At 37.4% G+C, this 27,168-nt stretch overlaps 1 protein-coding gene across 3 annotated transcripts; it reads right to left on the bottom strand.

Moving 5' to 3' along the window:
- Window positions 1–145: 145 nt before the first annotated feature.
- Window positions 146–27,168, bottom strand: SRSF12 (serine and arginine rich splicing factor 12). Of its 3 annotated transcripts, XM_032650805.1 has the most exons (5): window positions 26,962–27,168; window positions 18,553–18,657; window positions 17,123–17,226; window positions 16,803–16,944; window positions 146–10,998 (listed from the first exon to the last, which is right to left on the bottom strand). In XM_032650805.1, the coding sequence occupies exons 1-5, from the start codon at window positions 27,024–27,026 to the stop codon at window positions 10,629–10,631; spliced, it is 786 nt and encodes a 261-aa protein (XP_032506696.1). In that variant the 5' UTR covers window positions 27,027–27,168; the 3' UTR covers window positions 146–10,628. The 3 variants fall into 3 exon arrangements, with proteins under 3 accessions (XP_032506696.1, XP_032506699.1, XP_032506698.1); XM_032650808.1 differs by lacking the exons at window positions 18,553–18,657; window positions 26,962–27,168 and adding an exon at window positions 18,080–18,207 and having other exon boundaries at window positions 17,123–17,234; XM_032650807.1 differs by lacking the exon at window positions 18,553–18,657 and having other exon boundaries at window positions 16,803–18,426; window positions 26,962–27,073.

Raw genomic sequence — 27,168 nt, 5'->3', positions numbered from 1 at the left:
CTACTTTTCGTTGCGGTGCACGGGCTTCTCATTGCAGTGGCTTCTCTTGTTGCGGAGCACGAGCTCTAGGTACGTGGGCTTCAGTAGTTGTGGCACGCAGGCTCAGTAGTTGTGACTCAGGCTCTAGAGCGCAGGCTCCGTCGTTGTGGGGCACGGGCTTAGTTGCTCCGTGGCATGTGGGATCTTCCCGGACCAGGGCTCAAACCCGTGTCCCCTGCATTGGCAGGCGGATTCTTAACCACTGCGCCACCAGGGAAGCCCAATTTTAGCTTTTTTAAATAACGTGTTGTAAACATTACTAATGGGTTGGCCTAGGTGAGTTCTGACATCTCCCAAATCAGTCTAATGACTCCAGCAAACGGCTCGTTTGTGCACATGTTTGATAACACATTTCTGCATATTATAAAAATCCTAACAATGAAACTAATATAGAGTCCCTGTCTTGGATAAAACTGCCTCAACCACCCCTCCCCTCCTTGTTTGAAGTACGTTCTTTCGTGTCATTTTTTTTTTTTTGCGGTACGCGGGCCTCTCACTGCTGCGGCCTCTCCCGTTGCGGAGCACAGGCTCTGGACGGGCAGGCTCAGCGGCCATGGCTCACGGGCCCAGCCGCTCCGCGGCATGTGGGATCTTCCCATACCGGGACACGAACCCGCGTCCCCTGCATCGGCAGACGGACTCAACCACTGCGCCACCAGGGAAGCCCTTTCGTGTCATTTTTGAGTAGCATGTCTACAATTTAGTGTGGCGGGGGATTAAGTGTGAAGTACGTTCAGGAGATGGTTGACCCCTGAACAACACAGGTTCAAACTGAGCAGGTCCGCTTACACACAGATTTTTAAAAAATAGTAAATACTACAATACTACATGATCCACAGTTGGTTGAATCCGAGGATGTGGAACCTTGGATATGGAGGAATCAGGGACACAGAGGTCAGACTATAATTTATATGCATATTTTCAACCGCAAGGGGTTGGTGCACCCAACCCCTGAGTAGTTCAGGGGTCAGCTGTACAAGGATAATTGGCAAAGCTAAAAGTTAACAGCGTAGGTGGGTGAGGAAGAAATGATGGCCATAACTGAAATACAAGCTTACCCTACAAGAAACGTTTTTAGAGGAGGTAAAAACAAAAGTCAAGTCATTGTCTCTTCCAGCAGGTGGTGACTAATGCTGGTGAGTAGGGATTGTCTAGTTGGGAATCGGGACATCTATTAGAAGTAGCATTGAGTGGGGCCTTAAAATATTCAGTTGTATCTGCCATGCAAAGAAGAGTTGAATATATTGTCAGAGATAAAAGTTTTAGCAGTGTTATGAAAAGATGTGGAATACCCAGTAGCTTAAGAGAAGTGCAGGGAAGGTAGATTCACTGTCTTGAATGGTGTATTGGGGTAGTAACATGAAGGGCTTTGAATGTCATGCTGAAGAGTTTCAACTTTATTCTATAAGCATGGCAGAGTCACGAAAGGCTTATGAGCAAGGTAATGAGATTTCTGCTTCAAAAAGAAAACTGGTGAAAATACATAGAACAGTTTGGAAAGGGAAAGCTTGAGACATGAAAGCCACTTGATATTTCAGTGGTTTAAAAAAGAGCCTTAAACGATATTATCAGAGGGTATACAGGGGCATGGCCTTACTTGGGAGATACTTTGGAGGTAGAATTCAGAATTCAGCAACTGAATGAAGGGTTAGAAAAGAATTTTTAAATTGAGCAATCAGGAAGATAAAACCAGCAATTAGGGAACTCTGGAGGGGGTTGAAATTATAGAGGAAGGTAATTTTGATTTGCATGTTGAACTTTGAGATGCATGTAGGATATCCACGTGGAAACACACAGCAAGTAGAAGATAGGTCAGGCTGAGAGGTACAGCTTTGGTAATAGCGCACAGAAGCACTAATTACAACATGAATGTGGAACTGAAATGTTTTGTCTTCCTATATTCTTTTTTCCCTCACTGGGTTTAACACCTTTACCAGTACTCTTGACCTCATCTTTTCTGCCTCCTATGGACCCTCAACTTCATCTATGATAGTAAATTAGTTGCTGAACTGAAAGTATTTCCTCTGAAAGTGTTAATGGTGGTTAGTTACTACTGACCTGTAAAAGGCTGTTAGTGGACGGTTCTAATGTTAAGTTCTGGATTCAGACAGCAGGGGCCCAGCTGCTGAAGAGGAACAAAGTTTCCTTCCCTTAGTCCAAGTTTTGATGCTGGGTGAAACTGATCTTTTAACATTCTGTATCTTTTTGTAAATCTCCCCCCTTCTAATGACCATCCCATCATATTGCTGAATTATCCTTTATTTAGAGAATGGAAGGCCCCCAAATCCCATGCACTCTATGCAGTTGATATCTGTTTCACGTTGAGGGAATCAAACATATGTACTTATACTTGAGTATGAAAGGCTGAGAGTCTCATTATCTTCCTCTATATACTTAAAACTTTGAAGGACATTGCAGAATGAAAACACTTAAAAATCACAAGCCTGCTCTTTCAGCCCTGAGCTATCCATAAATCTTTCAAAGACTCCCAAATACAAGTCTCCAAATGGGAAAGAGTGTGTCTGTGCTGAGATGAGATGGTGTAGGAAGCAGGATTGTGGTAGGCACAAATCGTGTAGTTCAGGAGCTGCTTGTTTTTGTATCTGAAAGGAAATTTGAGAGTACATTTTATATAGTGCTATTTATAAAAACTCATAAAAATTAATCTTTGAAAGAAACTTTCTTGAAAATTTTAGATAGGATTCTCTGAAGCTGTGGGGTGGATAAAGTTCTAAGATTAGGGATGATCTATTTTATGGTTGAACTAAACCCTTTTTCTTTATATCTCTTGGATTAGATTGTCTTGAATTAATCTGACAGTTTTCGGATTAAGTTACTTTTCATATCCTTTGCAATTCTCTTGGAGTTCTAAATTAAATATGCTAAAATGTATGAGTAATATTCCTAACACCCAGGAATTGTATTTGCCAAACTTAAACTTGTGAATTGCAATTTAAGACTTATAGAAGGTGTTACATTTACTGTGGGTTCACTGTCAAGATCTCAGAATTCATTTTCTAAAGCAGAGTTTAGAGTAATGTTTCCTTAGTGTAGAACTGGTGACACAAATTTAAAGTTCCCTCTGTTAGAGGAATAGTTTGTCATAGATGATGTGGCATTAATTACAGTCTCTGAATTAAGTAATGGTAGGAAGGGGAAAAACGGGAGAATTGGCAGAAAGCAGCCTACATGGATAATCATGGAAAATCAGATGCACATTTGTCAAAGGAGGCTACAGGTTCTATTCAAGCTCTATTTAATTAGAAGAGATCATATATCTTGAATGTATAATAGCTTAAAAGACAAAATGACATTCTTAAGCAATAACGTTGAAAACTTCATTTCTCTAGTCATTCATACGATAACTTTTATGCATGTGTAAGAAAGGATCCAGGAAAGTTAAGTAATTTTTCCCAGTCTACTACATAAAGTGGCAGGAAAATGTGGTATTTTATATATGATTGTAAAGATAATAGATACTAATCAGACTCCTCCAAAACTGGTCATATATATATATATAGCTACTCCTAAATTATTACAGATAGTTCCATTGTTCTAAGATTAGAGATTAACCTGATTAGTTGTCAAAACAGAATTACAAATGTGTTCTTAAGAGTCTAGAATCTTGAGGAGGGGATGGCAAGTAGAAGACATTTTGATGACTTTTATTTCCAACATGGAAATGTTTGATTTAACTGAACTCAAAACTGCCTTCTAACAGTTAAGATCTTTAAATAGGAAGAACCTTATTATTTCACTCTATTTGGCAACGTGGAATCAGAGGGCTTTGGTTCTTCCTACCAAACCCTTGGAGAGATCTACAATTTGGGGGATCTTCTTGCTATAATAAGGGCTCTCAACCGTCCCTTCCAACGTTGAAATTGCCCTTACTCTTTTCAACTGATCAGACACTAAGGGCTCTCAAAATTTAAAACAAAAGGATTAACATCAAAGATTGGATTACCCTTTTCCATCAGCCTTCCAAGGGTCCTAGTCACTGTGCATTCAGTCCAGTCTCCTTAACCATTTGTGTGTTTCTTAGGTTACTGTAAATCATCTGATGTTTGAAGCCAGACCCTGAATTTCAAAACTAAGAAAATAGAATGTTTACAAAAGATATTCAACCAAGATTTTTGATCACTCTTTAACTGGAATAGCGCACTTATGAATATTCCAATTTTCAAAAATTTACTATATGTTAAATTCAAAATAATTGAGGAAAAGATGGATGGAAATATATGTGATAAAACAAGCATAACTTTTAACTGTAGAATCTACGTAGTGGGTATATGGGTGTTCATTGTAAGATTACTTTCTTATTAAAGAATTTTACAACAAAATGTTAACAGAATTCGGGAAAGTTAACGCTGCTTTACTAGTTCACTCCAACATTACACAGAAGTTGAGTATTTGCCAATAATTCCAAAAGCTCACTTACATGTAACATTAAGCACAAATAAGTCAATCTTTTGATGTAAACTTTGAATATCCTAAATGTTTTTTCTTTGCTCTTTCAACTAGGCTGGTTAGTTGGTTATAACACTTCTAAAATAATGGAACAATTCTTGTCAATGACTGAAATACCAAAGCCATTGTAAATAAGAACTGAACGATTAGAGAAAGGATACTGTATTTAAGCATTGTCTTATTTGGGAAATGTGACAGTTGACATTTAATGTTAATGTTGAAATGTTAAAGCTTGAAGAAACTTAAATTAGGAGAGGGTAAAGAGGTAGGTGGAGACTATAAAGATTCTGAAGGGCATTTATAACAACTGCCCATGGTTTGAGGGGAAAGTTAAAGAATTATCTAACATGGAATAACTTGAACTTCAAGTAGCGTAAGGAAGTGTGTCTGAGATTCCCAAAGAAAAAAGGGGATGGCCGAAGGGCTGGTGAGCACTGAGTGACCAGGAGGTAGACGGGCAAAGCAGGGTGCAACTCTTAACACTTGGTTGGCGCCTACTCTTTAAAGCCTTTAATGTTGAATTAATATCAGTGGAGTTAATGGAAAGTTAAAAGCATTTAAAATTATTCCTTAAGTGTAGTTCCACTTTCCATGATAGATATTCATGTAAAAACACCACCTTCTAGTCAAGGTAGATAAAAGGTGGACAAAAGTGCAGTCACCAAAACCTCTTACAGTATCAGTTATATTTGACTACGGACAGGCAGCTAAGAGCACCTCATACAAGTGCTTTTCATGTATATTTTTTTATTTTTAAATAGATCTTTGACTATAATTGCTTCACAGTACTGTGTTAGTTTCTGTTGTACACCAAAGTGAATCAGCCATATGCATACATATGTCCCCATATCCCCTCCCTCTTGCGTCTCCCTCCCACCCTCCCTATCCCACTCCTCTAGGGCATCGCAAAGCACCGAGATGATCTCCCTGTGCTGTGCGGCTGCTTCCCACTAGCTCTCTATTTTACATTTGGTAGTGTATACATGTCAGTGCTACTCTCACTTCGCCCCAGCTTCCCACTCCCACCCCGTGTCCTCAAGTCCATTCTCCATGTCTACATCTTTATTCCTGCCCTGCAACTAGGTTCATCAGTACCATTTTTTTTTTGATTCCATATATATGCGTTAGAATACAGTAGTTGTTTTTCTCTTTCTGATATACTTCACTCTGTATGACAGACTCTATGACACCTCACTACAAATAAATTTTAAAAAATTTTTTATCCATGTTTTTAAGTGGTATTTTTAAAAAAATCCCACATAGACTATATGGCAAGAGTAGAGAATTATAAAGTATAAAAGAACACCAAAAATGGTTAGACTTTGTATACACATTAAAAATTATAATGAATATCCTAAACAAAACTAGAGCATTAGTTTTCCTAATTCAGTTACATTTAACATTTTAAGGCCAAAATCTTAAGGTTTACCGACAATGTGAATGTTAATTTTCCTTAAGGTTCTTATGAAATTATATATTTTACGTGTTAAAATAAATTTAAGTAACATTCCATCTCATTTTTAAAATGTAAGAATGCCCTGAAGAGTCAGACCAGTTATACAACTTATGTCGATTTTGAAAAAAGGTCTTCAACAGAGTACTTTTTCTCAAGGTGTAAAGTAGTATTCCCACGAAGCAGACACCACCTCACAAATGTCATAGGAATGGCTCTTAACTTCCCCCACAAAGAAATCCACTGAATTTTTCTTAGTATTGAAAAAAAAAGGCTATCACTTGAGCCTGGAAGACTATTTTATATTGAGATTTCTGTTGAAATTAGTCAATTTAACAGCATTTTACGTCTATACTATAAGGAGTAAGCCAAGAAAACCAGAATGTGGTGTTCCTCAATTTCTATGGACCCATTTCTAAAAAGCATATAGTTCTTAGGCATTTAGTTCACAGAATTATACTCCTAAGTTAGAAAAGTGGTAATTTTGCTTCTTGTTTCAATTTACACTTTTTCTGAGAAACTGCTCATCCTACACAAGCTGCAATACATAAGATCAAACAGTAATAAACATGCAATCAATCCATTTCTAGCACAAAGCACTGATTACTGGCTAGATATTCTCATCTGGAGAGACTGACCCTTTAAATTTTCTATCTGCATTCTGAAAGAACCTGAAACCTGACATACCCTAAGATATTCCTGATTTTAATTTGTAACGTTACTAGTTCATAAACTTACAGGTAGGTTGAATATGGTGTTTTGAAACATGTGAACCAAACATATGCTTTAAATCACACAATACATTTAAAAAACAGTAACCATTAACCCACTGAGCATCCATCTATCTCCACAAGTTGATACTATTTGTTTTCATAAATTCAAAATTGTGGTACATTCCTAGAACATAAGATTCAAGAAAAACTAATCATATAACCCTTTCCCCAAAATAAAATAAAAACATTATACCTAAAAAAAAAAAAAAAAAAAATTATACCTTTTTTTGGGGAAAATACTACTGATGTGGTATAGTATCCTATGTATATTTTTAAATTCAGTCTTTCCTCACGATTCCTTTAAATAAAAAATGGTATTTGTCATTATTGTGAAGTACTGTTTTAACTTGAATGAAGTTCGATCAACCTGGAATATCTAACACTTCTATAAGGGAATATTGTATTTCTAAATAGGTTTTTGACTATAGTATCTCTACACTTAATTTGCTTCTTTTCAAAAGACGTACCCAATTTAATTCTATAATCACAGTCAATCCATCAATTACAGTCCATTCACCTTCTCTGTGGGCTGTCCCAGCTCTATTGTGTTCCTGGGATGGGGTCAGTGCATTAGGGGCATTCTCTAAGCAGTGGGGGCCAGGCCCTAGCCCAGTCAGGAATGAAGCGCTTACTCCCCCGAGGCTGTCTGTGTGAGGCAATGGAGCCTTGTCTGGGATGCACAAAGCTGTGGTTAATTTGCTTAATTTTAAGAGCATCTTTTTAAAGGTACATGATATAAAATTTCCAGAGGGCCTAAATTGACATGGTTAGATCAATTCCAGAGCTAAGGTTATGATCCTAAATACCCTAGTTTCATCAAGGGAGTAATTTAGATGCTAAATTCATAATCTTCATTTAATACTTAAATTTTTCTAATCAAATATATGAGTTTTGAGAGTAATATCCGTATGTCTCACTGAACCACTGGTCCTTAAAATACCAAGACTCACGGACTTGTTTGAATTAGAGGACCTAGATCTGAAGCTTTGGTTTCATGATACCAGATTAAGATCTCCTGCGTAAGTAGCATGTATTTATTTATACAGATACCCCAAATATTCTACCACCCTGTTTGGAAAACAAATTTAATTTTTAACTCTAAATAAGAAATTACAATTTTAATGTAGTATAGAAGAATTATAAAAGTATTTCTAAACGCTTCTTCCTTTAAACTTCGACTAATTTTGCTTCAAGCAATGGAATTGGAATAAAGGCAGAAATTCTTATTTGTAATACAACAGCATGTCTTAGAATAGTCGTATCTCAGATAACATATAAAGTCCTGAAATTAGTTAATATTTTACATTTAAAAATAAACATCCCAGAGGCACAAGATTAAACCCCAGACTACAGATAAAAAATTTGGCATATTCCCCCATTACGTTTGCAGCTACAAAATACCAGCTGCTACACAGAAATGTGAATTATTCATGGGGAGAAAGAAACCAAGCAGTCATGGTGGCCACCTTTATCTTCTTTGACATTAACTTATCCTCTATGAATCTTGAACAAATGGAGGTAGGTAGTGCCCCTACACCAAACATAGGAAGCACCTGAGTAAATATATTATCTTTACAGGAAGTGATCACAGATGTGTGATACATTTGCTTTATATAACAATCTTACCCCAAGTATCCTCTCTTAAAAGGTCCAAGAAACAATTCTACAGCAGAAGTGAACCCTAGAATAGATGTACCCAGAGGACAATTTTACAGGATATCAGCACAACTGCCAATCAATTTCCACTCAGTCACAGAATCCATTTTCACTGAACCCTATAATCATTTCCTTTCCAAATTCTATTCTCTCCTTTTCCTCTCAATATTATCTTAGTTTAGCATATATCTGTCAAAGACTTTTCTCTTCCAAAAAGACAAGCATGGTGATCAGGGAGGGCCGTATGGAGCCCAGCCACCACCCAGCTCCAAAGTGTAATGGTTGTGTGACCTCGTGCATGTCATTTAACCTCTCTGCGTCTCACTTACCTTATCTGCAGTGGTACTGACCTCATAAAGCTGTTGTGATGAGCGAGTAATGTAAAACTCAGAGCAGTGCCAAGCACATAGTAAATGATCAGAAAGTTTAAACTATTATCATTCCAGTTTTTCCATCAAACCAAACAGTACCCTCCTAAGCAGCCCAGGGATTACAGTGGAAAACCAAATCAGAGGTAAATCGAAGGATTAAGCATGTTCAGAAACACTGCCTTATTAATTTTTTACTAAGATATAATGATTAAATGTAAAGACACTATAATCAACTCCTAGTTAGTATCTGGAATAACTACATATATGTGTATGTAAACCCAAACATTTACTTAGAAGATACAAAAAATCAGTATTTGTCTTGCTCTTTCTTCAGACTGTCCCTCAATTTTCAATACTGCCACATAATTTTATAACTAAATTTTTATTACATTTGAACACTTCAAAGAGCTATAATTTTGAAATAAATTTTGCTATGATTAGATAGAGAAAATCTACTCAGAAAGTACAATATACATGAATTTACGGTACCTGTCCAAATATTACCAGCATATAAATTATTTTGTAAAGTTATTTCTTACACACAGGATGTAAAATGCAAAAAAAAAAAATGAAATTTGTATTCAGAACAAATAGAAGCAATATTGGCTCCTATATGCTAAAAATATAAGACATATTTTTTTTCTAAAGCACTCTAGATACAAATATTAACTGTATGGGCTGAGAACTTTTAATTTCAATGTAATTCAACAAGGTACACAAGTAGAGCTCTATAAATATATCCCCTATAATAACCATATGCAAAACCATTTTATCACAAATACTACCAAAACCCTCTGAAAAACGTAATCTACAAACACATTTTTAAAGAAATTCTTAGTTTTAACAACTACAAAAGCAATGAATATCGATAAAGCTATTTGGCTTAAAAAAATGAAGGGCAGTGTAATGTAAATCCCAATACTGCAAAGTTGTTTTTTGAGGAGGCAGTATTGAGTTTCTTAATACAAGGTACTAAACATTTCCAAAAATAAATAAGTTATTCTATACAGTTTAAAGTCATCAGCTAGAGCTCTAAAAAGAAAAACTAAGCAGTAGATGAAAAGTAGGTATGCAGAATTAACGGTATAAAGTATGATTTTTATACAAAATGTACCACTCTTCAAATGTGTAAGGCTTGATATGAATTTTTGGACTATGAGTGTTGCACATCATTTTTAGTCTCAAACCATTCAAAATTCAGAATTTTTATAACGTTTCGGTATTTCTGAAGTGAATAAATATGGTATAGGATGCAATTTAATGTCAACTTATCTAATACTGTTCCACCCAGTAAAAATAAAATCTTTTTTGAGCTCAGGAAAGAATGTATCTTTTGAATGCTTGATCTCTCAATAAACTCTTTTAGAAATGTCAGAATTTTGTAATATGAACTAATATCCATCAGGAATTGGCCCAAGTTTAAAGAGAAAACAAAAAGGAGACGTAAGATGTCAAATAGTCTTAAGTTTGCCCTATGCGATTATATAGTCATAATTACTTTTTACATGAAAGAAAAGTGCTTTAAAGTAAAAAATACTTTCATAAAAGTTATTAGTATTATTCTTAACATCCAAGTCTAATTTTCCAAATTAGTTCCATTTTATCCATTTTCTTTGAAAAGTACCCTTCTGCCACAATGTAAACAAAAAATGGTCCATAAAATGGGACATTACTCACATCATAATTTGTGGTATGGGCCCTTAAATCGAGACCAAATCTTAACCCAAGATAGAGAGATTTTATCTCTTGCACATGCCCAAAATAACTAATATCAACTCACTTTTTCTGTAATCCTTGAAGAATTTTTATTTAACATAACGAGAGGTTTAATAACATATTAAATACTACGTAGCACTCTTCTGTCGCTGTTCACCAACTGTTTTTATGACGGTAACTCCGAGATCTGGAATGCGATCGAAAATGAGAGTGTTTTGCTGTTTGTGCTTTAGTTTCAGAATTGGTATACCCTTTGGGAGATTTACATGGGGATCTTGCTATGGAGTCAGAATGTCTTCCATGTGATCTTGATTTTGTTCCTGAGCTAGTCTGCTTTTGAGGTGAGCTTGATTGTGATTTTCCTATCGACTTGGACCTTTTTTGCAAGGACTTGGACCTTGACCGTCCTCTAGAACCAGAATTCCTTCTTGGGGTTCTTGACTGCCTTGCTGAGGTAGATCGCCTTGGTAGTGATTTGGAGCGAGATTTAGACTGGCTGTAAGAAAATCGCCTGTGTCGGGACCTGCAAACATCCATAATATCAGAGTATATATTTCACACAAAAATACATAATAGGTTAGGAAACAACACTTTCAGGAACTTATATACTTTACATAACATTAGTTATGTTTTTATTGGATAAGCTAAAAGAAGCTCTAATTTTATCATGCATGCTTCTGGTTCAAACGTTAAGTACAAGTTTGTAATATCTGACCAAAAGATTTTGACTTTGCTAGATATCAATATATCTTATGCGCCAGTTCTGAAAAATATATTTATTTTGCATATTTAGTCTGGGTTACATAATCCTAAGAGGTTAGAAAATCTGAAGGGAAAAAAAAGAAAGAAAATATTTAAAGCTTATCAAATGTTTATAAAGACATAAACCTAGATGGACTTCTGAATCTTGCCATGACACAGCAGCTTGTTCTAGACTAATCTTCCCATAGAAAAGAGCTATATAAAAAAGGTAGACAACATTTATAAAACAACTGTTAAAAGGCACTGGAGAATTACCAACACAAGCAGAACTCGAGGGGTTATAAGCCATGGCTCTTTTCCTTAGACCATTTTCCAAATGCCAGCATGGCAGACTTGAGCCCAACTAGAAAACAGCTATTGGACTAAGCTGCAGAGACAGAAGTTAGAATTCAGGGCCACGAAAATGGCTAGGACTGGAGAGACGAAAATCCCAGAGGTGAGGACACCGCAGGCAACCCCCATCCCCTAAGATCTGCCTACAAGTTCTCCTCAGGTCGCTGGCCATCTTCCAAGTTGCACATGCACAGGATGAGACTCTAAGAGGTCAGCAGAAAACAGCAGCTGGAAGATTTAAGAACTTAGCTGAGCAGGAGGGAGGGGATATGGGGATATATATATATGTATAGCTGATTCACTTTGTTATAAAGCAGAAACACACCATTGTAAAGCAATTATACTCCAAAAAAGATGTTAAGAAAAAAAACTTAGCTGAAATTTTCTCAGATACAGAGTTGCTGGTGAGAGAGGCTGGAATTCAAGCCCCCCAAAAGGTCAAGGAGCCTTGAGTGACAACGCAGGCTTTCAATTAAGTCAGAAGGGCCTCATCCTCCAGGTTAAGGGTCATGCCCTAGGAGTAAGTGTAAAGCTGAAATGGATCAGCCTTAACAGTGCCTCAAACCAAGCCTTGACAGGATCAAGGTGATCTGCCAATGCTCTGTCTGCTAGAAGAAAACAGCTTTCTTTGGAGAATCATATCATCCAAAACCTCTATAATCTTTCAACAGTAATGTCCAACATCCAAAAAAAAATTATGAGGCAGGGCTTCCCTGGTGGTGCAGTGGTTGAGAGTCTGCCTGCCAATGCAGGGGACACTGGTTCGTGCCCCGGTCCGGGAGGATCCCACATGCCGTGGAGCGGCTGGGCCCGTGAGCCATGGCCGCTGAGCCTGCGCGAATGGAGCATGTACAACGGGAGAGGCCACAACAGTGAAAGGGGCCCGCGTACCACAAAAAAAATAAGTAAATAAATTATGAGGTATGTGAAAAACAGAAAAAAATGACTAAAAGCTAAGGAAAATAAAACGAAAGAGACCCAAAATAATTTGGATATTGGCATTATTCAGAAAATAATTTTTTTAATTACTATGATTAATATGTTCAAGAAAATAAGGGAATTCCCTGGCATTCCAGTGGTTAGTACTCTGAGCTTCCACTTCAGGGGGCCCAGGTTTGATCCCTGGTCAAGGAACTAAGATCCCACAAGCCACGCGGCACAGCCCAAAAAATACAAAAAAAAAAGAAAAGAAGAGGAAAAGACAAAGAAATAAAAAAGATGGGGAATTTAAACAATACTGGAATCTATAAAAAGAATCAAATGGACATTTTAGAACCAACAACATGATATTTGAACTTAAAATAGTCATTAGATGGATTTAATAGCAATCTAGATACAGCAGAAGTAAGAAATAGCAAACTGGTTATTAGAAAAATATTATAGTGAAACACAATGAGCAAAGAAGTTTTAAGAAATCCAGAACAGAGCATAAGAGCTATTTGGTACATACTCATGTGGCCTAAGGGAAAAATTGAGTAAAGGTACAAGCAATGTTTGAAGAGATGATGGCCTAGAATTTTCCAAAACTAATGAAAGGCATAATAACTCACAATTTCAAGGAACTCAGTAAACCTCAGGTAGAATAAATACAAAGAAACCTATGCTGGGCATGTCACAGTGAAATTGCTGAAAACCAAAGTCAGAGAAAAATCTGAAAATCTGCTAGAGAACAGTAGACACATTACCTTCAAAGGAGCAACATTAAGACTGACTGTGGATATCAGAACAATGGAATGACATTATTAAAGAAAGAAAAAAACTTCCTGCCAACTTATAACACTATCTTCAGCAAAAATATCTTTCAAAAATGAATATAAAATGAAGATGTTTTCAGACAAACAGAGAATTCACTGCCATTAGACTTGTACTCTAAGAAACGGTAAAAATGCTTCAAGATGAAGGAAAATAATCCCAGGTAAAGCATGGAACTACAGGAAGGAACAAAGAACACTGGAAAGTATAAACATATTGATGTAGAATATATTTTAGAATAAAAGCAGTCTTTTATTTTATTTTTATTTTTTTAAAAGCACAGTTTTTAAGAAATTGTTTCATTCCTATTGTAGATAGTTGTAGAAAACAAAATGGGAAAATTGCCCTTGGGGAAAAAAAACTCTAACGTAAGAAAGAAAAAGGATGCATATAAACACTACTACATATAAAATGGATAACCAACAAGGACCTACTGTAGAGCACAGGGAACTACACTCAATATTTTGTAATAACCTATAAGGGAAAAGAATCTGAAAAAGAATATATATACATAAATGAATCACTGTGCTGTACATCTGAAACTAACAGAACACTGTAAATCAACTACACTTCAATAAAACTTAAAAAAAAAGGATGCTATATTTGGACTAGGGGCCATTTTAACATTCTTCAGGAATATTTAGGAGTATATACACATTCACTGACACAAATTTAACAAAGATTTATGGAATATCTGAGTAAGGGACTACTGATAAATGCTAGGGATATTAAGCATTAAGACAAAAGTCCTTGCTCCACAAAGAGTTCACAGTCTAATGATAGCAGCAAACTAGTTTTTTCCCACATCCACTAAAGGCAAAAGCAGTGACCTCTTTTTATCTAAGGTAATACAACACATACATTGAATATATTTATAGTACATGTTAGACTTACCTATATGCTGACCCATACACATACACACACATACAATCTGATCCTTATGAAACTTAAAAGCTGGGTAAGGTTTGCATTCTCTATAATACAACTTTACAAATAAAAAACACTGAGGTCAGAGAGGTTAAGCAACGGTCTTATAACTAGAACAGAGCAGAACAGCATTGTCTTGCAAGAAAATGTGGTTTTTTCTTTTTTGGACGCTCTGCATGCAGGATGTTAGTTCCCCGACCAAGGATCAAACCCAAGGCCCCCTGCAGGGGAAGTGCGGAGTCTTAACCACTGTACCACCAGGGAGTCCCCGTTCTTTCTATTCCTGATACGCCATGATGACTGGGATAACTGACAGACTTCTTTTTTGTTTTTTCTCCAGCCAAGTAGTATACTGCCACTAGAAGGCAGAAAATGCTGTGAATGTTCTGGTTAATCAAGGCTCTAACACATTTGGAAACCGCTTATATTCTTAATGGATCAGATGGGCAATTTTTTCCTTTTCTTTTAAAACTAAGTCTTTTTCACCAAGGCCAGTAGATATTATTCAATAAATTAGGGCAGTGCTGCTTTAGATACAATATTACATCTACTTTGATTTTTGGTTTATTAACCATTCATTAATTTATAGTAATGTGAACTGCTGAACATCACTTTCTTACTATTCATGTCCTTCATGAAGCCAGAAGCAATACCATTGGTACTGGTGTGACTTTCCTATACACATGGCATGTAAAATTTCTTAATTTGTTCCCACATTTTACGTTCTATAAATGTAACTTGTATTTGAGTGTATCAGTGTCAAAATCTCAAATAATCAGTAGGAAAATGGCTCTCCCTTAGCCATGGAACAAAATGGATTATTCTCCACAGACACAAGGGAGGTTTATATTCTTATACTATCAAAGTATGATAAAAAGAATCAAATTCCAGAACACAGTATGACTGTTCCTAAATATTTCTTTACCAATCTTGGTGATGGCTCAATCCTGACCTGGGTTCTTCTGGCTTATAAAAGGAGCTTGGGCTTCCCTGGTGGTGCAGTGGTTGAGAGTCCGCCTGCCGATGCAGGGGACGCGGGTTCGTGCCCCGGTCCGGGGGGATCCCACGTGCTGCGGAGTGGCTGTGCCTGTGGGCCGTGTCTGCTGGGCCTGCGCGTCTGGAGCCTGTTGCTCCGCAGCGGGAGAGGCCGCAGCGGTGAGAGGCCCGCGTACCACCAAAAAAAAAAAAAAAAAAAAAAAAAAAAAAGCTTAAGGCTTCCTTCTACTTGCATGCCTCCCTCAGAATGAGCCAAAATCAAAGCATTTGATTCATACCCAAGGAGAGGGACTGAGCTGACATGTAAGATTCTAGGGCTCTGAAGAGGCCACATTTTCTAGTAATCAAGATTCTTGGATATTTCTCTGTTCCTATATTTTCTTTCCACTTGGCTGGAGGGACTGGAGCCAGGCCACTTCACAGTCTTGTTTTTAGAACTAGGGACTTGGGCAAGGACTCTCTGTCTAGCTCTGTACATATATCCTATGTTGGGCTTTTCCTTGTCTAGGCTCTTGGAGTTGAGGAATGGAAGGACTGGAGTGAAAGTGAGCAGTTCTGCAGATCGTTTTTGATTTGAGGCTATGTCGTCAGGGGACAGCGTAGGGGTACAACATATGGCCCAGGAAAGCCAACTTGCACAGCTCAGCACATGGGATCTCAGTTCCCCAACCAGGGATCAAATCCTCGCCCCCTGCAGTGGAAGCACAGAGTCTTAACCACTGGACCACCAGGGAAGTCCCCAGGAGAGCCAACTCTTATTACTCATAGAAAGAGGATACTAGTGTAAACGCTGATCATTCTTCAAGGACAGAATTCACCTTAAAATTCTACATGCCTATGAAAAAAATCACAGCATTAGAACTCAAGATAAATAGTGCCTAAGTGTTTAGGAATTTAGGCATGCTAGTACAATTTCAGTTATTACTTAAATAGCTTCACCAAATAATTAATTTCCATTGTGATTTACTGTTATTCTAACAGAAACAAACTCCTAGCAGGCAAAATAGATAACTTGCAAATATCTTTTTCTGAAAAATCTACCACTTTTATGTCTTCTTCCTACAATACTACCATACTTGGAATATATTCTTGAAAATAATTTGCCTTTTATAAATATATTGATTTACATTAACTTTAGTCAACTTCCTTTCACAGTGATTACACTGTATTTCTTATGAGTTTTTAATCATAAGACTTCAAGATTCTTAATCTGGGGGTTCATTTAGGAAAATTTTATTTTTTTTAAATCCTCATTTTATTTGTCAAGTGTACACTTTTTAATTTTTTGTTTTTTCCTCAGTATATATTATCTTTCTACTAAAAAGGTTAAAGTTAAGTCTGTCATGAAATGAAAACACTGGAAGGTATCTAATAAACCCAAGTTAAAATAACAATACATGACAAACAGAGAAGAGCATATCCTTCTACAAAAGTTGATTCTTTTATGTATATTAAATAAAATGATTCTGGTGGCCTGTTTTTGAAAACTCTTTAAAATCGTTTCCATTTTAAAATTAAGAAAATTAAGTTTTCAATCCCCTTATATTTTGTACTCACTCTTTAAGGCTATCAGACCGCCGCCTATTTCTTCCCCATGAAGAACTCCTACTTCGAGTTCTCCTTTGGCTGGGGCTTCTTGATCTCCTATGATCACTTGGAGAACAAGGGTGACGTTCTTTTGATTTCATTTGGCCTGGTGCTAGAATATGAAGTTCAAGATTTATAATTCATTACCTGAAAACCTCAATAAATAACCACTCTATTATAAATAAACTACTCGAACAGTATTTTCGGAAGGAATTTTAAATTAAAAAAATCTGTCATTGCTGAAACTCATTCTGCTAAATAAACAAGATCCACTATTTAGCCACACTTACTTTTGCGATCACCTTGTGCAAACTGTATTTCAATCTGACGGCCACATACCCACTTTCTATTGAGGTTATAAAGAGCATCTTCAGCATCACGAACATCTTCAAATATGACTAGCTGTTAAGGACACTTTGAACATCAGATATCAAATAAAAATATTATTTTTAAAGAATTATTTACATGTGACATGAAATTATTAGGAAAAACAAGCTCAAGTTATTAAGCTCACATCTCTAATATAATATGAATAAAAAGAAAAAAAGTCACTTATTATCAAAACAAATGGCCCATTATGATTCAGAAGAGTGAATCTAAAAATAAAAAGAACAGAAACAAATCTCTATATTTTTAATGTATACATCAGTGTAGCTGTAGTATGCATGTATAATTAGAAACATGTTATGAGAAAAAGATAAGTCCAACATTGGCTAGTATTATCAAATAAACTGTTGAGGACTCACTCCCTTCTGTTAGGTAAAAGATTTATCAGGTTTTTCACTGAAAAAAAATCAGCATGCAGAAATCTTTATTCTGAAATTAAAATTACTCTTTCATTAAAAGGCTTTTTAAATTAATTTAGGAGAAATTACTTATAAACAAAAGTGCACACAAAACAAAAGTGAGCTAAAACATATATTCAAAACTGATTTGGTTCTTTAAAAATGATATTTAACTTTGAACCTACTGCTTTAAAATACCTTTATGTTTTTATTATTTGGGATATGATTATAAAAGATATAAACAATCTGCAAACATCTGGAATTACATATATTGATTCCTAATACCCCACTAAACTCCCTTATATATATAAATTATATATTAAACCTAAATAAATGGAAACAAATTATATAAAACGACTAAATAGTTGTATTTCAGGAGGTTGTTGCTGGATTTACTTTTTTAAAAATAGAAAACAGAAAAAGCTCAAGTAATGCAATACAAAATGAGACTTTGGCAATTACCTCAATGTCACTTGATCTTGAACCTTGACCTTTATTCTTTAGGGCTTGCAAGATGGACTTTATAAGAGACGCAGAACCAACAACATCAGACTTGGCTTTGATTCTGGAACTCTGAGTAAATGTAGGAAAGCCGAAGTCTCAACCTGGTGTTGGCTTTGTCTTTTGCTTGATAAAGACTTCCCCTCTTCCAGGTCTTTATATCTGTGTCCACCCTCCCTCTTTACTCCTTGATGCTTGAACTTTAGGTGCCTTTTGTCTCGCCTGCTCGGTTTATGCTTGGATTCTAGCTAACAGGTTGGTTCAAACTGAGGGGCGCTTGCCAGCTACTGTGGACTGCTTTAGATTTTCTGAGATAAAGAAATAAACACATTTAATTAGGCAGTATTAATCTCATAAAATATACTCCTGAGTACATATATGTATATGCACATGTATGTAGTCTATTCACATGCACACAGTAAAATAAAGGATATTGAACATAAGCAAATCCTCTCGGGCGGCGAGTGTAGAAGTCAAGTGGAATGTAAACGTCTACTATAGGGCCATATCGACCAAACTCACGGCGCAAGTCCTCAGGCCTGAAGTGTTTTAGAAATAAGGTAAAGAAATATGAATAGCTGGATTAAAATATTTTGCCTACAGAAATCCAGTTGAAACCTTCAAAAGAAAGTATATTATCTGGACTAGCATTATCTAAAATTGTCTCTCACAGGAATCACCCAGGATTTAGCAAAGAAGGAAAAAATAAAGAAAACAACAAATTCTCAGGTCTCATTTTTGGAGATTCTGATTCCTGACATCTGGAAATCTGTACTTTTACAAGCAGTCTAGGTGGGCTTTTATGCTTAGTCAGGTTGAGGAAACACTAACCCAGGACATCCACTTTTTTTTTGTTTTTTGTTTTTTTGTTTTTTTTTGCTTTTTTAAATTGAAGTATAGTTGATTTACAATACTGTGTTAGTTTCAGGTGTATAGCACAGTGATTCAGAGTGTGTATATATATATATATATATACATTCCTTTTCAGATTCTTTTCCCTTATAGGTTATTACAAAATATTGAGTACAGTTCCCTGTACTATACAATAGGTCCTTGTTGGTTACCTATTTTATATATAGCATATCCACTTCTGAAAGTTACTCCTATTACAAGACTTTTCAATTGTCAATATATAGAGAGTTCTATTAACTCATTAAGAACACATTCATCTCACTATAATTTCACATTTTATGTTCATTGTTTTCAGATAGCAAGAATTAGATTCTAAAGAAGTCCTAAAATTATTTCTCAGGCTTTAAAGAAAAACGGTTGCTTTACTAGTAAACATAAAGCAAAAATAACTACCATAATCTCAAATCTGACAAGTATTTTTGAGTCACTTGTATGCTTTCTACTGTGATAGGTACTAAAGAGGGGACACCAAAGAAATACATGGCATAATATTTGTCTTCATGGAGCTACAATTTAACTGAAGAGATAAAATACTTAGCATTAATAGCTGACAGTTATAATGCATTTATAAATTCCCATAACAACATATGTTTACAGATGAGGGCACAGACAAGTGAACTCACCTAAGGTCACGAAGCCAGCAAGCAACAGAGCTGGAAGCAAACTCCCACAGTCTGACACTAATCTGGGTTTGTAACCACTCTACCCTGCTGCCTCGTGGAGATCTTAGAGATTCAAAATCAAGCTATGAGCACAAAACAAGGCTCAGAAGATATAAGAGTATTTCAAAACATATTGTGTAGAAAAAAGACCCTAAGATGACTGCAAAGCTTCTACCTTGGGCAAATGGAAGAAAGATAGTGTCCACGATAAAAATTAGATAGCTGGAAAAGACAGTTCAATAGAAGAGGGAGGAGAGGCAAAAGAAGAAACTTTCAGGGTTAGAAATGCCAAATCTGAGGTGATGGTGGAATATCCGTAAGAATTCTGTAAGCAACTGACAACGGTGACTATACGAATTACATTAGTTATTATATTAGTTATTTTCAAGACTAGACGTCAGTGATTAATGCTAGAGATTGGATTTAGGAGTTATTACATAAAGATTCAACTAACACTGACTAAGTAGCCACTATATACCAGGCAGTGCCAACAATATTATGACAAACTTTATTATATTTTTACTATTTATTATATTTATTTCATTTAATACTCAATATAACATGTTTAATTGTCTGCCTTCCCTGAGAGACTATTAACTTTAGATTTAGAGGACAGTGATAATGTCTTTTTTCTTCTGTTTATTCATTCAACAAATACTTATTGAATATGTACTATGGGCCAGGCTCTAGGAATATGATAGAGAACAAGAAAAACACAATTCCTGCTCCCATAAAACGTAGACTACAGGGTAAAGATTCTCAACCATTCCTGAATATTGCAATCATCTGTGAAGGAGATATTATAGAAACAGGCATTCCAGCCTGATGCATTAATCCTTGACCTAATTCGTGCTTCCCATGGTGAGCCCCAGTTATGTTTAAAGTTTTTAAAGGTTTCATAGGCAATTCTGAGGCTCAGGATTGAGAATCGCTTCTAAAGCAGGTGTCTTCACCTAGTGTATCTCAGTACCTAGCATAGTTGCTTGGCACACAGTAAGCGCTCAGTATGCATCTGCTGTATTAATGAGCAAAGAACACATTGTTACCATTTAATAGTCAAGGAGACAGAGTGAGAGCAGTCACCTTGCCCAGAGATACACACAGCCAGTAGCAAAGCTAGCATTCAAATAAATGTCTTAGGAGGCAACCAATTCCATTAACCAAATGTGAGTGGCTGACAGAAGAGGATCCTAGATAATATAAAAGAGGCTGGAGCAGTGTGTGTGTCACAGAGGCTTAGAATCCCAGAAGTCTGAAGGAACAAATCTCAAAAGAGCTGGTTCTCTTTCATTGTCTCCACTCCCTCACCTGTGAGCTGTTGTTTTGTTTTCATTTATTTTTGCATTTTTGGTGTGATCTATTTTGACATTCAGAAATGTATAGAGATAATAAACACCCATGTATCTACCAACAAGATTTATTATATCTCAACACTTGCCCTATTTGCTGTAATTTTTAGTATTTTTAAAGAAATATTACATCCTCCTACCTTAGAAACAACCGTTGGTGTTCCTCATTCCTCTGCATAACTTTGTATTTCTACTGCAAATGCACATAAATGGTATCAAACTATTTGTAAAATTCTGCACCTTTCCTTCTCCTCCCTTGAGATTTCTCCATGTAGCTCTAGTTCACTCATTTTAACTCTGTATTGGTATGGTTATGAATAAACCACAATTTATTCATACATCTTTCTGTGGATGAACATTTTAAAATGCTGCTTTTTTAAACTGCAAACTGTGCTAGAGTGCACATTATGATGCATGTGCTTCCTAGAGCTCTTCAGAGTTCTCTGGGATGTACCACTAGCTATGCAACTGATGGGCTGGAGAGTACAAATATCTTCAGCTTCATTACATGTTCTCCCAAGTAGCCAAATCCACTTAAACTCCTCAAGACATGCATCAGAATTTCTAAGGATCCAACTCCTCACTAACATCTTTTACTCCTTGCCATTCTGAAGGATATAAAGTGAATGTGTATCTCATTATTTGAATTTTAATTTACCTAAACACCAGTGAGGTGCAACATCTTTACATGCTTATGGGTCATTTATTCCAGGGCCAGAATTTCTGGGTTTTTAGAGAGGATGTATATATTTAATTTCTATGAAAGAGCCAAACAGTTCTGCAAAGTGGTTGCACCATTTTATACTGCCACCACCAACATGTAAGTTTCAGTTGTGCCAATCTTTGTCAACACTTGGTATTGTCAGTCTTTTTAATTTTAGCCATTCAAGTGGGTGTTAAGTGGAACACTGTGGTTTTAATTTGCATTTCCGCAACAACAAATGATGCTGAGCACTTTTTCATGTGCTAAATGGACATTTGCATATTTTTCTCTTGAAAGTGTGAGTTTTTTGCCCATTTTTAATAATAACATCTGTCTTTTTATTATTGAGTTGTAAAAGTTCATTATTATTCTGAGAAAAAGTCCTTTGTGAGATATATGTTTTGTGAATATTTTCTCCCAGTCTTTGGCTTGCCTATTTACTTTCTTAATGCTATTTTTTAATGAACAGAAATTTTCATTTTGGAGAAATCTATCAATATTCCTTTTTATTTTATGGTAATTACTTTCTTTGTTCTATAAGAAATCTCTGCCTATCCCCAAGTCATGAAGATATTCTCCCATGCTTTCTTCTACAAGCTTTACAGTTTCATCTTTTACATTTCAATTGATGATCCAGTTCAAATTACGTGAAGTAGAGGCTGCAGCACATTTTTTTCATAAAATTAGTACATACATCCAGTTGTTACAGCACCATTTGTTGAAAAGACTTTCCTTTCTCTAATGGCTTTAGTGCCTTTGTCAAAAATCAAATGACTCTATATGTATGGATTATTTATGGACCCTCTATTCTGTTCTACTGATATATTTGTCTATCCTTAGGCCAATATCAAACTGTTTTGAGTACCGTAACTTTTTAGTAAATCTTTAAGTCAGGTAGTATAAATCTTCCAGCTTCAATAACCTTTTTCAAAATTATTTTGGCTATTCTAGATCCTTTGTATATTAATATATTTTAGAATTAACTTGTTAGTTTCTGTTTTTTAAAAAGCATTTGATCAGGAGTGCCTTGAATCTATAATCAATTGGGACTGAATTGATAACTTAATAAAATTTCATCTTCCAATCTAAGAACAAAGTATATCTATCAATTTATGTTGGTCTTTGCTCTCTCTTGGCAATGTGTTATAGTCTCCTTCAATGCAAAGGTTTTTACGTGTTTTTTTGTGAAACTTATTCCTATGTTTTTATGTTTGTTTTTTTAAAATAAATTTATTTATTTATAGCTGCGTTGGGTCGTCATCATTGGGTCTTCGTTGCTGCGTGCAGGCCCTCTAGTTGCGGCGAGTGGGGGCCACTCCTCGCTGCGGTGCGCGGGCCTCTCATCACAGTGGCTTGTCATTGCTCTAGGCGCACGGGCTTCAGTAGTTGTGGCACGTGGGCTCAGCAACCATAGCTCGTGGGCTCTAGAGCACAGGCTCAGCAGTTGTGGTGCAGGGGCCCAGCTGCTCCGCGGCATGTGGGATCCCCCCAGACATGGGATCAAACCTGTGTCCCCTGCACTGGCAGGCAGACTCCCAACCACTGAGCCACCAGTGAAGTCCCACCTAAGTATGTTTTTAATACTAAGATAAATGGAATTCATTTTTTTTCATTATTTATTTGCTGTTAGTATACAGAAATAGAATTTTCACTAAGTTTACCTCATATCCTAATAACTCACTGAAACTCATTACTAGTTACTATAGCTTTATGTAAACAAACATGTCACCTAAGAATAGGGACAGGTTTTACTTTTACCTTTATAATTTTTATGTCTTTTTTTTCTTGCCTTGTTGCATTGGTTAGGACCTGCAATAAAATGCTGAATAGAGGTTGTGAGAGTGGACATCCTTGTCTTGTAAGAGGAAAGCATTCAGTTTCATCATTAAGTATGTTATCGGCTATAGGTTTTTCACAGATGTCCTTTATTAAGCTGAGGAAGTTCCCTTCTCTTCCTGGTTTGCTGAGACTTCTTATGAATCTTGCTGGATTTTGTTTAATGCTTTTTCTACATGACCACTGATATCAATATTAATGTAGCCTCATACACACTGTAACCAAAGAATGCTACTAAGTATATCCAAGAGAAGTACTTAATGGGTACTCCCCAACCTAACATAATGGTAAGTATCAAAGTGGGAGTGTTTTGAGATTTCGACATTACTTTGTTCCAATAGAAAACTATATCTGACATTAAAAAGATTACTGTACACAAAATGCCAAGATTTAAAATTAATATTCTTCCTGGTCCACATCTTACTTCACCAGTGAAGAGAAACATAACACAAATTATAAAATTTTAAAATCTTTCTTTAGTTCTTGTGCTCAATTTCATTCCTAACAAATTTAATGCTAACCTACAATGTGTTTTAATGTCTTGTGCTTTATCATCATATGTATTAAAATGGCCACTTCAAAGAAACATTTAAAATAAAATTTGGCTTCGTTATAAAACTAACATTAAATAAAATATGAAAACAAGATAAAGAAAACCACTCAGGCTTCCCTGGTGGCGCAGTGGTTGGGAGTCCACCTGCCGATGCACGGGACACAGGTTTGTGCCCCGGTCAAGGAAGATCCCACATGCCGCAGAGCGGCTGGGCCCGTGAGCCATGGCCGCTGAGCCTGCATGTCTGGAGCCTGTGCTCCGCAACAGGAGAGGCCACAGCAGTGAGAGGCCCGCGTACTGCAAAACAAAAAAACAAAAAAAACAAAAAAAAACAAGATAAAGAAAACCACTCAAAGGGATTTCTTTCCAGGATCATTTTCTATAATATATATATAGATTTTCCCTTCATTTTTTTATGTAATTGAAATCAAACTGTATTTATAGTTTTATACCCTGTTTGTTTTAACATATATCCCAATGATTTTCTTTATAAGCATACCAAATGTTAAAGCTAATTTAAAACGTGTCTAGGGGGCTTCCCTGGTGGCACAGTGGTTAAGAATCCGCCTGCCAATACAGGGCACACGGGTTCGAACCCTGGTCTGGGAAGATCCCACATGCCACGGAGCAACTAAGCCCGTGCACCACAACTACTGATCCTGCGCTCTAGAGCCTGTGAGCACGTGCCACAACTACTGAAGCCCATGTGCCTAGAGCCTGTGCTCTGCAACAAGAGAAGCCACTGCAATGAGGCCCACGCACCGCAACAAAGAGTAGCTCCTGTTCGCCTCAACTAGAGAAAGCCCACGCGCAGCAACAACGACCCAACACAACCAAAAATAAAATTAATTAATTATAAATAAATAAATAAAATGTGTCTAGGTGTCATATTGCTAGTTAACTTAGACTATATGCCACCTTGTACAAAAAAAACTATTAATTAAGGTTGCATGTGATGATTCTACTTTCATAACATTACTCAACAGCTGTGCACTTTTAGGAAAGATCCTTAATGTCTCTAAATCTCAGATTCTTATCTGTTATATAAGGTTACTGAAAATTTAATAAGATAACATAGTACAGTTTTTAGTACAGTGCCTGGTATACAGTGAGTACTCAACAAATGTTAGCGATTATTATAATTTCATTAATACAAACCTCCTAGATTTTGACTGTCCCCCAGTGGCAGTCATAGAAAGTCGTGAAAAAAATGGAAAAGGAAATCAATAAATCTCAATTATCAGTCTTGATTATCTAGATCAGAGGTCATGTGTCACATGTGTATATGTTTTGTTTGGCCTACACAATGTTTAAACATTTAAAACAAGTCCAAATGTCTATACAGCAGTTATCAGCTGAAGCTTGGTAGCAGTCACTGTCCCCTTGAGATGGCACATGTTCTTTTTCATTTGCCAGGGTCCATACCGTCCTACTGTCCCTTAACGTGACATCTTCACTCATTCATATTACCCTGGCTGGCCCCTGTGGCCATTAGAATTGGAAACCTTTCATTTTTTTGTAGGCACACTGGAGAGGCTTGATCTTATTCAGTATTCAAGTGGTCTGTTTAACTGTGGGAATTGTTTTAACCTTACCCAAGTTATAAATTTTGCTTGTTTTCTATGTAATATATTGATTAAACAGGTTGAGAGAAGAAATGTAAACACAGGCATTTTAGGATGTTAAAGTATATTAACTCACAGTTTACAGTTGTGACATATATATATAATAGCAGGGATCAAATTTTTTAAAAAGACCTAACATTTACTTCTCAAAGGTAAATTATGATGATTACTCCTGATGGCTCTGGAGTCAAGCGCTCCAATATGTTTCCAGCTGTGAAGCCCCAGGTAAGTCATTAACACGCTGACTTGCAGCTTTCCCTTATGTACAATAAGATAATCCTGCATACCTATAAAGTTTGGGATGGTGCTGGAGAGTAAATTAAGCAAGCCCAGTGATACGAAAATGTCTATTATTTTAGACATTTATCAAAATGTCCACCCGCCCCGGCATTCCTTCTGGCCCCTATTAAGGGAGAAAGACACTGTTATAAGAAGTCATTCCTTAACATCTATGTTCAGGTACTATGTAGACAGAATTCTCCAAAGAGGGTCGGGTGGTTTGAGTGTATCAGAACCGACCAGGGAAGTCTATCCAAACCGTTATGATGGGTGTTTATATTGCACTCAGAACTTTAAAGAAAAACACAGAAATCTCATCCACTGAAGTTATCCTTTGTATATAGTATAAAACTGCAACGAATAGAATTTAACCAGCACCACCTGTAAGTAGACCAGACTACCGACTACAGGCAAAGGGAATCGTAAGGCCCAAGGTACGCATTATTCCGTAACGCGTTCTCACCATCCCCAATTCCTTCCCATTTAGGAGGCAAGATGCGCGGCTTTATCCCGGTACAGCGACAAAGGGGCGAGACCCAGGCACCCACTCGAGGAACACTGAGGGCCAGAGGCGGGGAGGGACCAGCTCCCGGGCAAGAGTCAGCCGGCGCTCCGCCGGTTCTCGCGGTGGGGATGGGTACCGGCCCGCCGCCCAGGCGCTGGGGGCGGTCAAGCGCTACGGGGCCCGGAAGCGGGGCCGTAGCGGGGCGGAACGCCGGCCGGGAGGGCTGAGGCGCGAGTCCCGCCCAGGCCCCGAGTAGCCCGAGGGCTCCCGCCGGCCCCGGGAAGGGCTCCTCCGCGGAGCGCCCCGGCCCAGCCGGCTGGGAGGTGCTAGGCAGACCCGCGGGCCGCCGCCGGGCTCCGCCCCGCGGCCGTTACCCGCCCCTCCCCCGCGCCCCAACCTGAGGCGGCACCGCCGCTCACCTGGTGGCGTCCGCGACGTTCCTGACGAACAGGGAGGTGTTGGGGGGCCTCGTGTAGCGAGACATGACCGCTTCCTCCGTTCCCTCCGGGTCTGCCCGTGGCCGCCGGGCTCGCTCCGTCTCCTGCTGCCGCCGCAGCCAAAGCAGCTCCGCCGGCCCCCGGCGCGACCCCCTCCCCTCCGCCTCGGCCCCGCCAGCGCGCAGCCGC

Source organism: Phocoena sinus, chromosome 12, assembly GCF_008692025.1.
Source record: "Phocoena sinus isolate mPhoSin1 chromosome 12, mPhoSin1.pri, whole genome shotgun sequence".
NCBI lineage: Eukaryota > Metazoa > Chordata > Mammalia > Artiodactyla > Phocoenidae > Phocoena > Phocoena sinus.
This window is presented reverse-complemented; position numbering and strand designations above follow the sequence as displayed.